At 37.6% G+C, this 15,826-nt stretch overlaps 1 protein-coding gene across 2 annotated transcripts in view; it reads left to right on the plus strand.

The window, feature by feature from the left end:
• Window positions 1-15,826, plus strand: part of dnah5 (dynein, axonemal, heavy chain 5) — a 192,315-nt gene that overhangs the window by 71,652 nt on the left and 104,837 nt on the right. For both annotated transcript variants that reach the window (XM_067449223.1, XM_067449224.1), the window contains 9 exons: window positions 2,453-2,631; window positions 2,906-3,093; window positions 3,865-4,059; window positions 11,329-11,463; window positions 11,642-11,749; window positions 11,848-12,001; window positions 12,142-12,288; window positions 13,698-13,939; window positions 15,518-15,694. In XM_067449223.1, coding sequence (XP_067305324.1) covers window positions 2,453-2,631; window positions 2,906-3,093; window positions 3,865-4,059; window positions 11,329-11,463; window positions 11,642-11,749; window positions 11,848-12,001; window positions 12,142-12,288; window positions 13,698-13,939; window positions 15,518-15,694 — 1,525 coding nt within the window. The remainder of the gene's footprint in view (window positions 1-2,452; window positions 2,632-2,905; window positions 3,094-3,864; window positions 4,060-11,328; window positions 11,464-11,641; window positions 11,750-11,847; window positions 12,002-12,141; window positions 12,289-13,697; window positions 13,940-15,517; window positions 15,695-15,826) is intronic.

Here is a 15,826-nt window from a genome sequence, read left to right on the forward strand (position 1 = left end):
GACTCAAAACCAAGGGCTTTCCCCGAGGGGAAATCCTTTCCGTGTGATCAAGGTTACGCGGCGGTGTCTCCGCTCCTTGATCATGCGGAGGGACCCTTGCTTTCTAGGCCAAGGCCTGTTACTGGGGGCACCATGCCAGCGGGTATCTCTGAGCATGGATGCCTCCCTTATGGGCTGGGAGGGGCGACCATGAGGTGGGCCTATGGCAGGAACACCATCATTCGTGGCATAATTGTCTAGAATGCTGGCAGTGTTTCAGGTGCTGAAACACTTCCTGCCGTATCTCATGGGCCATCATGTGCTAGTTCACACAGACAGCACATTGGTGGTCTCGTAAATCAACCATCAGGGAGGTCCGAGGTCACGCCAGTTATACAAGCTGGCGCGCCGTATTCCCCTCTGGTCCCAGTGGAACTGCTCTCAGAGAGGGCTATGTACATTCCTGGGTGGTTGAATGTGGAAGCAGACACCCTGTCGAGGCAGGGGCCAAGGCCCGGGGAGTGGAGACTCCACACCGAGGTGGTGGAGCTCCTTTGGGAGAGATTTGGCAGGGCTCAAGTGACCTGCTTGCCACTCACGAGAACATGCATTGTCGTCTGTGGTTCTCCCTAGTGTCTCCAGTTCCTCTCGGACTGGATGCTATGGTACAGGAATGGCCGAGGCTGCCTCTGTACATCTTTCCCCCAATTGCTCTGCTTCCGGGAGTTCTAGAGAGAGTGCGTCGGGACGGGGCCCGTCTTCTGTTAGTAGCCCCGTTCTGGCCAGGCCGAGTATGGTTCTCGTACCTTGTGTCTCTCCTCGATGGCTCTCCCCTGGAGATTTCGATCAGGAGGGACATTCTCTCTCGCCAGGAGTTGTGGAAACCATGGGCTTGGCCTCTGAGGGGGCCCAGCTCATAAATTCTGGTCTCTCAACCGAGGTTGTTGTGACCATTCTACACTCTAGAGCTCCTTCCACGAGGAAACTGTACACACTGAAGTGGAGGCTCTTCACCTTATGGTGCAGAGATCGCCTGTGGGATCCAGTTAACTGCCCTGCGAACGCGGTGCTGGAGTTCGTGCAGGGGAGATTCTCTGCTGGGCTAGTTCCCCCCACATTAAAGGTGTACGTGGCGGCCTCAGGTGCTTACCACACTCCTTTGGGTGGTGTTTTTTGGGGTGACTCCCTCTGGTTACTCGTTTCCTTCGTGGCGCTTGGAGGCTGAGGCCTGCAGTACGCACCAGTGTGCCGACCTGGGATCTCTGGTCCTTCAAGGTCTTTCCGAGTCTTTCCGAGGCTCCCTTTGAGCCGCTCGAGGTAGTTTCCGAGAAGTTTGTTGTTTTAAAGACGCTTTTCTCCCTAGGAGCAAAGGAGATTTTCAAGCTCTCTCGGTGGCACCCTCGTGTCTGGAATTTGCGACTGGTGTGGCCAAGGCCTTCTTGTACCCTAGGCCGGGCTATGTTCCTAAGGCTCCTCGAACCTTTGTGCTGCAAGCCTTTGTCCTCCGTCTCGGGTGACGTCGGACCAGGACATCTTATCTGCTCGTGCACTGTTTGTGCCTAGACACTTATGTCCACATAGCTGCCCTGTTGAGGAGAACAGTACAGTTATTTGTCTGTTATTGACCTTCCTCGAGGGGGGCAGTTTCAAAGCAGAGGATGAGCAAGTGGGTGGTCGAGGCTATCTCACTTGCTTATGTGACGGCCGTACAGCCTTCTCCTTGGCCGTCCGGTCCCACTCTACTAGGAGTATGGCTGCTTCGCAGGCACTCTTGTCAGGTTCCTCCCTGCAGGATGTCTGTGATGCGGCAGGTTGGTCTTTGTACCTTCGTCAGATTCTACGAACTTGACATTTATTCTACTCCTGGGGCTCGGGTGCTCGCCTCCTGACACTTGACAGGCGGGCATCCGGCTCCTATGGGGGCGTGGGTATTCTCGTTCCCAAAGCGGTGACGCAGCTCGAGTTCCTATGATAGGGAACGTCTCGGTTACGTCTATAACCTTAGTTCCCTGAATGGGAACGAGACGCTGTGTCACTGTGCCATACTTCCCGCATGCCCGCAAGCACCTTGTTTCATCCTGTTCAGAAGCTAACGGCGTGTGTTTGCCGGTGTGCTTTATTGTTCCGGGTCCGTGACGTCACCCGCCTATGACGTTCCGTCTTCCTATTGGACTGATGACATACGTGCTTCACAACGCAATCACGCAGAGGCGTTCCCAAAACGGGGACGCAGTGTCTCGTTTCAGGGAACTAATGTTACACACGTAACCGAGACATTATAAATCATCAGATTTCTGTTTCTTGTTTTTTTTCCGTGCAGTTACTTTTTCTTGCCATAAATTATCAGGTATATATATATATATATATATATATATATATATATATATATATATATATATATATATATATATATATATATATATATATATATACATATATATATCTTTTTTTCTTTTTTCTTTTTTTTTTCTAGATGCTACATTACTTTAGCTCAAGCTTTGGGAATGAGCATGGGTGGAGCCCCAGCCGGACCAGCAGGAACAGGAAAGACAGAAACCACTAAGGACATGGGCCGCTGCCTGGGCAAATATGTGGTGGTATTCAATTGCTCCGACCAGATGGACTTCAGAGGCTTGGGCAGAATATTTAAAGGTGCCACACGTGTGCACATTATAAAAACAAATGTTACTCTATTGTTGCATATTAAATTAAAGCATAAACCCACGCGATATAATCATGTAAGCAATACTCCCTAATCTGTAAGCAATCATCCCTAATTTATTACCCATACACAAGCAATATTTGGATGATGTGATGTGTGAAATTAAACATGAGAAACCCCTGCTTTAATCTCATCATTTCATCAGTGGTCATGTTTTGCTTTCTGCATACTCAATGATTTTATTTATTTGTTTATTATTACTAGGTCTTGCTCAGTCTGGCTCCTGGGGATGTTTTGATGAGTTCAACCGCATCGACCTGCCGGTGCTCTCAGTGGCGGCTCAACAAATTGCCATTGTGCTCACCTGCAAGAAAGAACGGCGGAAGAACTTTATCTTTACTGATGGAGATAATGTAGAGATGAACCCTGAGTTTGGCATCTTCCTCACAATGGTGAGCTGGTGCATTTATGTATTCTTTAAAATATCACACATCTCACAGTCATTTGAAAGATTCTTTAACACTGAGGAACCAGGAACCGATTAAAAGTAGAGATGAAATATATTGGAGTGGTTTGCACATGCCACAATGTTTTTTACCATACTGCTGTTTCCAGCGATATAATGTTGCACTTTATAAAGCAATAAACTACTAAAGTCATGTGTTAACATGAATGTTACTATTAATAAGGGCAGATTAGGTGCAGTACAATGTGACACCATTTACTCTTTGTAAAGTTTGCTTATTTTTTTTTCTTCATATATGAAACACATTGGACATATTACAAACACAGTTGTTTATTGATCTCAAATACTATGTGGAAACATGAGTAAACTGAGATTTAAAGACCCAATGAACTGAAAGGTTACCCCATTTTGGGGACACTAAAATTATGATCTAAGTTATTCAACTTATCATACAAATAAAATGTATGAATTAGGTCTTATTTAATTCTATAAACTATAATACTGATCTGCCAACATTGTCGCTATATGATAAATTAAAATAAGCTGATAACATCACTGTTTTCTCCAGTACGACTGTACAGCCAAATCTAATTTTGTCGCAATATTATCCTGTTTGACACTGTGAAGCTGCTTTGACACAATCATGATTGTAAAAGCGCTATATAAATAAAGTTGATTGATTGATTGATTGACTTTCAGGCTAATCGTAGTATAAAACATATAGGTTGTTATTTTCTCTCTCTTTTTTCCCATACAGAATCCTGGATACGCAGGGAGACAAGAACTTCCAGAGAATCTGAAAATTAACTTCCGCTCAGTGGCAATGATGGTTCCTGACAGACAGATCATTATCAGAGTGAAATTGGCAAGCTGTGGCTTTATTGACAATATTGAGCTGGCTAGGAAATTCTTCACTCTGTACAAACTGTGCGAGGAGCAGCTCTCTAAACAGGTGACCATCATGTACTACATGGCTACTAATCAAATATTCAGACTTTCCAGTCAGTTCTTCCCTGCTCATTGTGAACTAGATTTACATGGATAGGCTGAAAATACAGTAAAGTGTTTCTGAAGAACTTAATATTATGTATTAAGCTGCGTTTCCATTGAATTGCTTAGAAGAATTAGTCAGTAATACTTAAGCGCAGTCTAAAGTACAGTAAAAATTAGGCAAATTAGTCTGGTGATGTGGGATTGCCGCTACTTTCCAGTTCCCGCTGGATTTCGTCCTCTGCATATAAGCTTAATCCAGCCTGAACCTCGTTGTCTGTCCATTGGTTGTATTTTTTAAATTCCATTGTTGATTTTAATAGCAAACAACTCTTACTGCACTCACTGCAACAGAGTCAGACTTTAAAAAATGGTGGTTGAAATAAAATGCTGTAAAGATATTAAAATAACTTTGAGACACATAATGTAGCAGCAATGTGACTTTCTGGAAAACGCGATCACTAGGGGGATGCCAGCTGGACACAACATAAAATAGAAGCGAGAGCATGAGCGCCGGCCTAAAAATTCACCTGCAGACTTCTACAACGAACAAACTAAGCATTAGCTGTGAAAATGCTGAGATTTTATGCATATACAGAAAAGATTAGTTCTTAATCTGTGTGCTTTCGCTCTACGTCGATGAAAATTAGAAGTTGTTTCCTTTGCTTTGGTAATTGATGTAGCGCAGAATTTACACATCGCATTTTTTTTTTTAGAGTCTTACAAAATATGAACTCTTTGTGGCTCTCTTACATGCAAATTGAATAACATGATGAGCAGACATTTTCACACATAGTTAAGAGCTAGAGGCTCGCTCCACATGACATCCTTCCTGCTACCTGGGCAGTTGAACTTATGAAAATCAGAAATCATTGGATGTGTCAAAGATCATTTTAAAGAAATATTAACATAAAGTAATAATCATGAATATTTTGAAAGGGACTCGAGTGAACTCGGAAATAAGTCCTAATATGTTCGAATACGAGTCAAGACCGAGTCCAAATGCACACAAGTCCATGACGAGACCGAGACCATTACAATATGGTCTCGAGAGTCCGAGACTGAGTCCGAGTCTTGAGTACAAATCACTGGTTGGTGATACTGATATCCTTAATCGTGACAATTCAAATTATACATTCAGTAAAACATCAACATCTAAAATCTGTTAAATCTGCATAAGAACTCTGTAGACATATGACAGAAATAAAGTCAAACTAGTCCGTTTCTGATGCTGTTTGTGAAGTTTAATCCTCCTCTGCTGAGATCTTGAGAGATTTAATGTCTTCTTTTATCTTCAGTCAATCCAGTCATTTTGTCGTGTTTCTCTTTTTTCTGTTCTGTTCTTCTGTCTCTTTTCTTCAGTGGTTCTTCTTGTTATTAACATAGGCTACTGGGAACTAGACATTTTATTCTATAACTTGTTCAATTTGAGCTATGTTTGAGTTATTAAATTTACAAAATTTTCAGTAATATTTGAGTGCAATTAATTAATTTTTATTTAGAACATTTAACTGTTAGGTTTGTGTACTAAGGTTTGTATTACTACAGTGTAGTATAAGTAGAATAATTGACTTTGGGGCCATTGAGTTACAGTATTAGAAAAAAATAACAATAATAATGCAGACCCAAGGTTAAAAGCCACTCCGCTTTGTGTCATGACAACGAGTATTCCAGATGTCAATTATTCCTTACTTATTTAGAAAGCCTATATACTGATATAGTTTTTTAAAAGCTGATTTACAGCTTAATGAACTCTGTTTGCATCTGTAACTATGGCTATTTTAGAGGAATGAGAGTAGGCTACAGATGCAGCAAACATTTATTCAAACAAACAAACAAACAAACATAATAAAAGCAAATCAAGCCAAAACTGATAAATCCAGACACAGGCAAAGAAGACAAACAAAACTGACAACAATAACACACGTCACATCTATAGAGGGACAACATCAGACAAAGAACATGAGAAACACGATTCATTCATACACTGTAAAAAAAAATCAGCTCTTCCAAAATTCAGCTCTCTTAAATTGCATCAATTTACAGAAATTAAATTTGGCAAACTGAAAAGTTTGTAGATGTGATCAGTCATTAGAAAATTTTCAATTGGAGACAAAAATATTTTTTTTGTTTACAGTGTACACAAAGGGTGATTGGCAACCCATATGAAAAAAAACCTATATGGTTCATATATAGCGACCATATATGTTCCTTACTTAAATCAGTCAGAATTATCTTATATGTTTAATGTAAGTCCCATATATGTCATACACAAAATCAGACCGTTTATGGCCCATTTCATACTAAAAAGCACACAGAAAACTTTTGGGTCATGTATGAATCCTGCAAAAATCTTATATGAGTTTTACATGTAAACTGTATGCAATGGTATATGGTATTAGTAGAATATACATGATATTCATATACAAATCATATAAAGTTCTTATACTGAATCAGATGCTAGTCATATTAAAGTCATATAGGATTTATTTATATTTTGTGTCATTTGTTTATATGCTTTTTATACAGATTTCATATTTTTTTAATAGGGAAATGGTGTGTTAGCTCTTCAAGTTTATATAATATACATTTAAACTACATATAATAATCATACATGATTTCAGTCAATATTACAACATCTCTGCATATACTAACCATATATGATTTCAATCAATGACATACACAAATTTGTGATGGAAACACTTTTATTTCAACACAAAATGAAACACTCAAATTATACTCCACATGAGTAATTTACAATTCCAACTTGATAGCAAACTGAACTTTGCTCAGGAAAAAAACAAAACCCAAAAAACAACAACAAAATACACTGAACACAGTGTCATGGCCATCAATCAAAGATAATGAACGGATTAGTTCACCCCAAAATAAAAATTGACTGATAATTTACTCACCCCCATCTCATCCAAGATGTTCATGTCTTTATTTCTTCAGTGGAAAAGAAATTAAGTTTCTTGAAGAAAACATTCCAGGATTGTTCATCATATAATGCTTTTCAATTGCAACCAAAATGTTGAAGGTCCAAATCAACGCCGTTTCAAAGGCCTTCATAGCCTCTGCATGATCCCAGATGAGGAATAGGGTCTTATCTAGTCAAACAATCAGTCATTTAAAAAAATGAATATACATTTCAACCTTAATTGTTCAACTTGCTCAGCTCTGCGAGGTGCCAAGGATGACGTAGTCACGTAATCTGAAAATAAATGAACGTCTTATGGGTTTGGAAAGACATGAGGGTCATTTTAACAACATACATTTTTGGGTGAACTAAACATTAAAAATTGACAAAGTTTAATAAATACTGTAATAATGTATTGCTCATTGTTAGTTCATGTTAGTTAATACATTACAATAAAGTCTCATTTGTTAACATTAGTTCAAGTCTTACAACTCACATTACATAAACTTCTTCAACACTTCCCATTCAGAACTGAACCAGTCCTCATGGGATGAACCAGTCTGTGGCTGAACCTGTTCTTCTTGCGTGGTCTTCAAATGTTTTCATGAAGATCTTTCTGTGGAAGAAAAAGAAAATCTTCTTGACCACCTCATTTACATACATGAATATTAGAAACACGTTTCATTATTAATTTTTTTTCAGTATAACAATATATTCTTATACAGATACTTACTTTCTATTACAAAATTGTAATATTGTACATCATTTAGATTCATTTATGTTGCAGTTACATGAATGCAAATGATAGAAGTTTATATTTTAGCTATATTTTAACTACATTAGAGCAATTTGCAAACTCAAGTTCACTAAAACATTAACTCTTTTAAAGTGAATTGGCACAAAATAGACTATTAATGATGACAAAAGGAACATACCGGTAAACAAATCACATTACATTTATTCTAACTTTTGCTGTGTCACACAATCGTTGTATGACGTTATCTATGCAAACCATGAGCTTTAGGGTTTAACTTAGTTATCAAATGACATAGTTAAACAACTAGAATAGTTGTTTTTTACATTTGATCATTTAGCAGACGTTTTTATTCAAAGGGACTAACAAATGATGAGACCAATCATATAGTTTAATAACTTTAATACAAATATAAGCATTTTTCACTTGTTTTTGCACATTAAATACTTGTAATTTAATTTTTGCACGTGCGCGCAGCATAATTAGGCTTAACGTTACCTGTACGTTACCTAACACTAAGGCTGTGGCACCGACATGATAACAGAAACGAACAATTTACAAATCTTTTAGCAAATCTTGCCATTAAATAAGTTAACATTTGCATTGAGAACGGCATGACAAACACAATTCTTACCTGGAGCTCGACACTTCGCGGTCCCGCTGGGAGTCAATCATATCACGGAGACAACAAGAGCCCGTGATTGATTTCCTCCTGGCCGCGGCGCGTTGACGCATGCGCAGTTTGCGATGACAGAACTAAGGCTATTTTTGTTACAGACATCTTCATCGTCTAAGCCTAACGCTTAGAGTGAGTGTTTAATTTTTTTTTTTTAAATATTGCTGATATTGCTGTTAACAAATAGTTTGTATGGGTAGAACATTACGAAACAAATATATGGGAATATACTGCAATTATATGCAAAATAGCCTATATTAAAGGAAATATAAAGGAATAAAGGAAACTAAAGCCTTTTTTTAATATAGCTACTGCAATGTATGCATATTGACTATATTTATAAAATATGGCTATATTTTAACACATAAAATATTTAGTAATTAAGATATAAATAATATTACATGTAATATCCATTAAGTTGTATCCTTTATTGTGTAGCCTTACTGTATATTGAATTTGCCATATTAATGTGAATGCATGTACACACATAAACACTTTTACAGAATAAGTTACAACAAATTTCTACTTCCCATCATGCTTTACTTCTGATTTAAAGGAGGTTAAATGTTAAAATTAATTGTTATTTGATGTGTTTTTGCTCAATTTAAAAACCTGTAAAACTGTTACTTTTATTAACAATAATGTCGGTGCACTTTTCAGCAGTTACAGCTCTTTGCTAAATATGTAGGAACATGCCAGTGTGCTTGACTTGTGTTATTGTTAACTGTATGTGTGTGTATGTGTGTGTGTGTGTATATATATATATATATATATATATATATATATATATATATATATATATATATATATATATTTTTTTTTTTTTTTTTTTTTTTTTTTTTTTTTTGCATTAGGGTTACCCCTTTTTATTCGTTTTACTTGCTAATTAATTTACTAAAGTAAAATCTCACTGATTTGCAGGGGTTGTATTTAACACAATCCAGCATATATATTTTTTACAGTGTAGGACATATATGATTGAAAATACATGAATATTGTACAATTTGTATATGTGGTTTTTGCAGCATATATGATCCTTATAGTTTTCTGTTGGAACATATAAGAATCACATATGTTTTTAGCAAGACTTTTCCATATGGGAAACAATACACACCTGGGAACAATCAGGAATTAAACAGGGTAACTGCACTGAACAAAATTATAAACGCAACACTTTTGTTTTTGCCCCCATTTTTGGCGGTTCGATGTACTGCCAAAAAAGCCAACAGCTCTGATGGACATTCCTGCAGCCAGCATGCCAATTGCACGCTTCCTCAAAACTTGCGACATCTGTGACATTGTGCTGTGTGATAAAACTGCACATTTTAGAGTGGCTTTTTATTGTGGACAGCATAAGGCACAGCCTAAGTGCAATGATCATGCTGTCTTATCAGAATCTTGATATCCCACACATGTGAGGTGGATGGATTGTCTAAGCAAAGGAGAAGTGCTCACTAACGCAGATTTAGACAGATTTGTGAACAATATTTGAGATAAAAAAAATTTGTACAATAAACTTTTATTGTACATAGAAAAAGGGCCCTATTTTAACGATCTAAAACGCAAGTCTCAAAGCGCGAAGCGCAAGTAACTTTGTGAGCGGGTCTCGGCGCTGTTGCTATTTTCCCAGCGGGATAAATGGCTCTTGCGCTCGGCGCAAATCTAAAATGGGTTGGTCTGAAGTAGCTTCATTATTCATAGATGTGGTTTGGGCATAACGTGAATAAACCAATCAGAGCGTCATCCAACATTCCCTTTAAAAGCAGGTGCGCAAGTACCATTATGGATTGCTATTATTATGGCGTATTTACCAGGCGCACACCAGGAGCGGTTCACAGCCGAGGAGACTGATGTTCTTGTAAGAGCAGTGAAAGACAGAGAAGTTGTGTTGTATGGGGATGGGAGAAACCCACCCAAAATAGCGTCGGTTAAACAGTTTTTTCAGTTTTTCAGTCGATTTTTTTTTTTCCTGGTTCTTGACGGACAAACCAATTTGTCGGATGTCCTTATGTACATATATGTCTTGCCACTATTGGGCTAGATTTATGCCTATTTTTTCACATCTTCGTGGCACACCACAATGATTTCCGTCATCTCATGTGTTAATATTTTTTTAGTGTAACAATTTATGATTTGCAAAAATAACTGTTGCATCTGTGTAGATTTCATGAGCAAAGTGTATGCGCATTGTGCACGCTATACATTATGGTCAAGCATGCGCCCTTAAAATAGCATAATGAACAACGCGCAACGCGCCACTGACTTTAGACTAGGTTTTTTCTGTTCAGTGGCGCAATTGTTTAATGGAACAGCAAAATAGCACCATGGATTGTTTGCGCCGGAACACGCCTCCTTTTTTGCGCTGAACCGCCTAGGGAGCGCAAGTTCATTCACTAGTTTAGCGCCGTGCTTCTGTGGAGGGAAAAGCGCGCTTTGCGTGGGTGCAAAATAGGAATGACACAAAGTCAATTGCGCTGGGTGCAAGATAGGCCCAAAGTCTTAAAACTTTGAGTTCAGCTCATGAAAAATGGGGGCAAAAACAAGTGTTGTGTTTATAATTTTGTTCAGTGTATGGTAACAAACAAGGCAGGCAAGACAACACGGGAAACAGGATCTGAACACAGGCATGAACAGAAACAATAGGAACAGAAAAACATGTCAAAATAAGAGTCCAACATTACATTATTTCTCTGTGTATCCCTGTAAAGTTGCTTTGAAACAATCTTTATTGTATAAATGACTATGTAAATAAAAGTGATTTGACCTGACCTAAATCAGGGATGAAAAAGACCATTTTAGCATAGAACTATAGTGGTTTTTAACCTTTATAACTTCTTATTCTTCTTTTTTTTGCTGAGCTGGGTTTCCATTTCTCTTCTAGGTCCATTATGACTTCGGCTTACGCAACATTCTGTCCGTCCTGCGCACTCTTGGTGCCGCAAAACGGGCCAATCCCAATGACACAGAGTCTACTATTGTCATGAGAGTTCTGCGAGACATGAACCTGTCCAAACTGGTAAGAGCGCCAGTGCTCATACAGGCATAGTTTTCTCATATGACTGACATTCACAGCTCATGTCAGTCTTTGTTTAATTATATATTCTCTCCCATCTCAGTTTGTGTTTCAATATTACAGTTCCTTTCTAATAGCATCTGTCATAACAATGAAATGACATTTGTCTCTGCCCTTTAAGATTGATGAGGATGAGCCATTGTTCCTGAGTTTGATTGAAGATCTTTTCCCTGGAATTCAGTTGGATAAAGCTGGATACCCTAATCTAGAATCAGCCATAGACAAACAGGTTGAAAAAAAAAAATATCATATAAGATTCTGAACGTTTGTTTGTTTAAGCACTGTGAGATTTAAAAAGAGAGTTTTTTGTCTTTATTATTCTACTAGGTAATTGAAGCTGGTCTTATCAATCACCCACCATGGAGGTTAAAGGTCATTCAGCTATATGAGACTCAAAGAGTTCGTCATGGGATGATGGCACTAGGACCCAGCGGAGCAGGAAAAACAACATGCATCCATACCCTAATGAAGGCCATGACCGGTGAGAATTGACATTAGCCACACACAAAAAAATAGGCCATTATGTTACAGTGGACAAAGGCACCATCACCATTTCATTAGTGATGTACATAGTAAATGTTTGTTATCTATGTGCAATTTACACTGTGAATGCATGTTTAGATTGTGGCCAACCTCACAGAGAGATGCGTATGAACCCTAAAGCTATAACTGCACCTCAAATGTTTGGTCGACTCGATGTGGCAACCAACGACTGGACTGATGGAATCTTTTCCACTCTTTGGAGGAAAACACTCAGAGCAAAGAAAGGTAGATCACCTGATAAAAAAAAATGAATAGAATATGCATAAGCATGCAGATAAACACTTTATCTTAAGGTATCCTTTTTACAGTTTAAATATTAATAAACAGCATGTACTTACTATAGGGTTATGTTTAGGATTAGGGTTTGGTTTAGAGTTAGTTGGATGTAATTAGGCACAATGTATTGTTTTATTGTTATTACTATAATAAATGCATGTAACATGTAAAAAGGACACTGTAAAATGAAGTGTTACCAAGGTTTTTTCCTTTCCTAAAACTGTATCTCCTGAGATTATGGCATATATTAAAGTACTTGTAAAGAATAAAGCACTGAACATTAAAAATATTATGGATACTTAAGCATGCCTGGTCTAAAATGCTTCTAATTTTGAAGGAGCAAATGTTTTAATATTTAGGCAGTAGGCCTGTCGCAATAATCAATATATCGATATATCGTGTACATGACCTCGATAACTTTTGGTGATGTAATATATCGCTCATTATGTGTACATGATAATGAATGCCACCAACATTTTACTTGATTGTGCTGTCATCTAATATGATTTCCTTGTTGGAGGCTTTAGTGGTTCTCAGGCAGTTCCTGCATACACAGAGCGTTTAATGACAGATGAAAAAAAGGCGCCATTTGAGGTGTTTTTTCCTAGCAAACACTGACAGTTTGGAAGAATAGCCCAAATGGACTCAATTTCAAAGCCGCAATCCCCTGTTCGGGGCACATATAAGTCAACACAGACTGACGAGTGTTAAAGCCGTTTTACAAGGGAAAATGTTTACTTATTATTTATTCAATTTTTTTATTTTATTTTTTATTTAGTGTAATATATTTTTTTACCCTTAATTTCCATGATCAAAATAATTAAAAAGTTGTCTTTTGAAAGTGTGTAGGTCTACTTGCATTATTATGCTGTTATATTAGGATTATATATTCAGTGGCATAAAATAGTCTTAAAATATAAATAATAAAGTTCAATTATCTCTGGGACGATATATTGCGAAACAAAAGTAGTTATCGTGACAGGCCTAGTAAGCAGAGCCCCTCAGGGCTTTTTTGTCCGGTCAGTTAGGTAAGAAAGCTGATGGTTTCCAAAGTGGCTGAAAAGCCTCTCAAACAGGCAAGAGTGTACTATTCACTCCCTTTTCAAAAAAGGCACTGGGATCTATAACACATGAAAGAGAATCTTTCATTTAAATGGAAACAACATGCTGAAACCTATCGACTGGGCTTTTTAAATCAATGAACAAGCACAGCCATCAAACTGGCTTTTGACACTAATGGGCAAAGCAATCAGCCATAAGATGTCAAATGTCAATCATTGGTCATAATGATTAATAGAAGCCACAACATTATGCTTTTGTATTTGTATCTTATTCAATTTTTTTATGTTTGTGTTTAGGGGAACACATATGGATTGTTCTTGATGGGCCAGTTGATGCTATATGGATTGAAAACCTAAACTCGGTCCTGGATGATAACCGCACACTGACATTGGCCAATGGTGACCGCATCCCCATGGCCCCCAATTGCAAGATTGTGTTTGAGCCACACAACATCGATAATGCCTCCCCGGCCACAGTATCCCGTAATGGCATGGTGTTTATGAGCTCTTCTGTCCTTAATTGGAGCCCTATTTTGGAGGTGGGTGATAACAATCTAGTACTGAACTTTACTATTATTAGGTGTTGTATATTTAGATAATTTAAGAGTTACACTTTAACTTCGATAGCCCACTTTAGACATTCTACAAGCTATAAGTAACTTAGCAACTACCTGCCAACTAACTCATTCATTTGCAGTGTTAATTAGATTAGTAGACTTAGGTTAGGGTTTGGCTTAGTAGAATAAGTTAACATGCACATGCACATGTTACTTATAGTTAGAAAGTATTTTGTGGGAACATCAAAATAATGTTAGCAGATAAGCAGACTACTAAAACACTAATTACTATTAGTTTATACGTAATTACAAAATTACTTAGTATAATGTGTACTATCAAAATAAAGTTACCAATTTAAGTAATCAAATAGATACAAATCTCTATTGTTCAAATGTTCTTTCTTTCATGGAACAAAAAGGAAATATTTTGCTCTTTTTTTAGCACTAAGGGGCTGTCAAGGTCTAAAAAGGACATAAAAGCGAGAATGAAAAAAATTTAGGTCATTCATTGAAAGTCTGCCATAGCTCCTACATCTCATTAATGCTTGCCCTAATATTTGTTCATGACATGTCAAAATATGAAAAAAATACACCACAAGAAAAACGTAGGTTTTAATGTGTATAAAGGGGCTTCAGAGCCACACCAAAATAAACTCCATAGAATTCCTTGGGTTCATTTTTTTTTGTTTGTTTTTTTTGTTTGTTTTTTGATTCAGTTCAAACTAAATGACAGGTAGCAATTGACGACAGAATACATTTGTTTGAGTGAACTATTCTGTTTCTGAGAAAAAGAGTTAGTTCATGCAACAAATGCCAAATCTGTCATTATTTACCCTAACGTCTTCCTTTATTTTATTTTATTTATTTTAATTAATTTAGATTTACTGGTAATTAATTAATTAGGTGTTAAAGAGTTGTCTATGGAGACGGCAGAAAGCTCTCAGATTTATCAAAAAGATCTTTATTTGTGTTCCAAAAATGAATGAAAGTCCTAAGACATAAGGGTGAGTAATTAATGACAGAATGGACATTTTTGGGTGAACTACTGTATCCCTTTAAAGTTTTGGGGGAATGGAAGTCTAAAGGATTGGAACAACATGAGGATGAGTAAATTATGAAAACATTATTATTATTTTTTTTTGATTAATTAACATAAATTTAGTACATTAACCAAGTTTGAAGAAAATTGAGAACAACCAGAATCTATAATATTTCCCTCCACATTTGAATAATAAAATAAAAAAAGACATCCAGAGAACCCCGAGTGTAGAAACCAGTGGCTCTGCTAGTTATTCCTTTTACTCCACTCTGAATTAATGAAGTCTAAAATCCCCGAGGCATTTCTCTCTGTCTTTATAACAGACTTCAAAGTGTTCAACTGTTCAATGCATGAAGAGTCCATGAAGGAGAGCCAGAGAAAGACAGAGAAGAAGGACAAACTATTTTTGAGCTCTAAAGGAGCTCATTTAATTTCTGTGTGCATGCAGGTGTCTCCCACGCTGTGTGTGTCCTTCCTAACAGGTTTGTAATTTGTGTATTTGTGTGTGTGTGTGCTTTCAGGGCTGGCTGAAAAATCGCTCCCCTCAGGAAGGGGTGGTCCTGAGGGATCTCTTTTCGTCCTCCTTCCCAGAACTCTATCGGTTCAGTATTCAATCTTTGCAGTATAAAATGGACATGCTGGAGGCCTTCATCATCATGCAGTGCATAAACATGCTGCAAGGACTCATTCAACCCAAGGTTATCAACAGCTGTAGTCCTCATTAACCCAGATTTTGATGCAACGAAAGACTGCCTACTAACATGTCAATCTAAAAATAAGAGTTTTAAACTTCAGCTTCTGTCATTGAATAACTGAGTAGTGCAGTGGTC

Source organism: Pseudorasbora parva, chromosome 7 (genome assembly GCF_024679245.1).
Source record: "Pseudorasbora parva isolate DD20220531a chromosome 7, ASM2467924v1, whole genome shotgun sequence".
In the NCBI taxonomy this organism is placed as follows: Eukaryota; Metazoa; Chordata; class Actinopteri; order Cypriniformes; family Gobionidae; genus Pseudorasbora; species Pseudorasbora parva.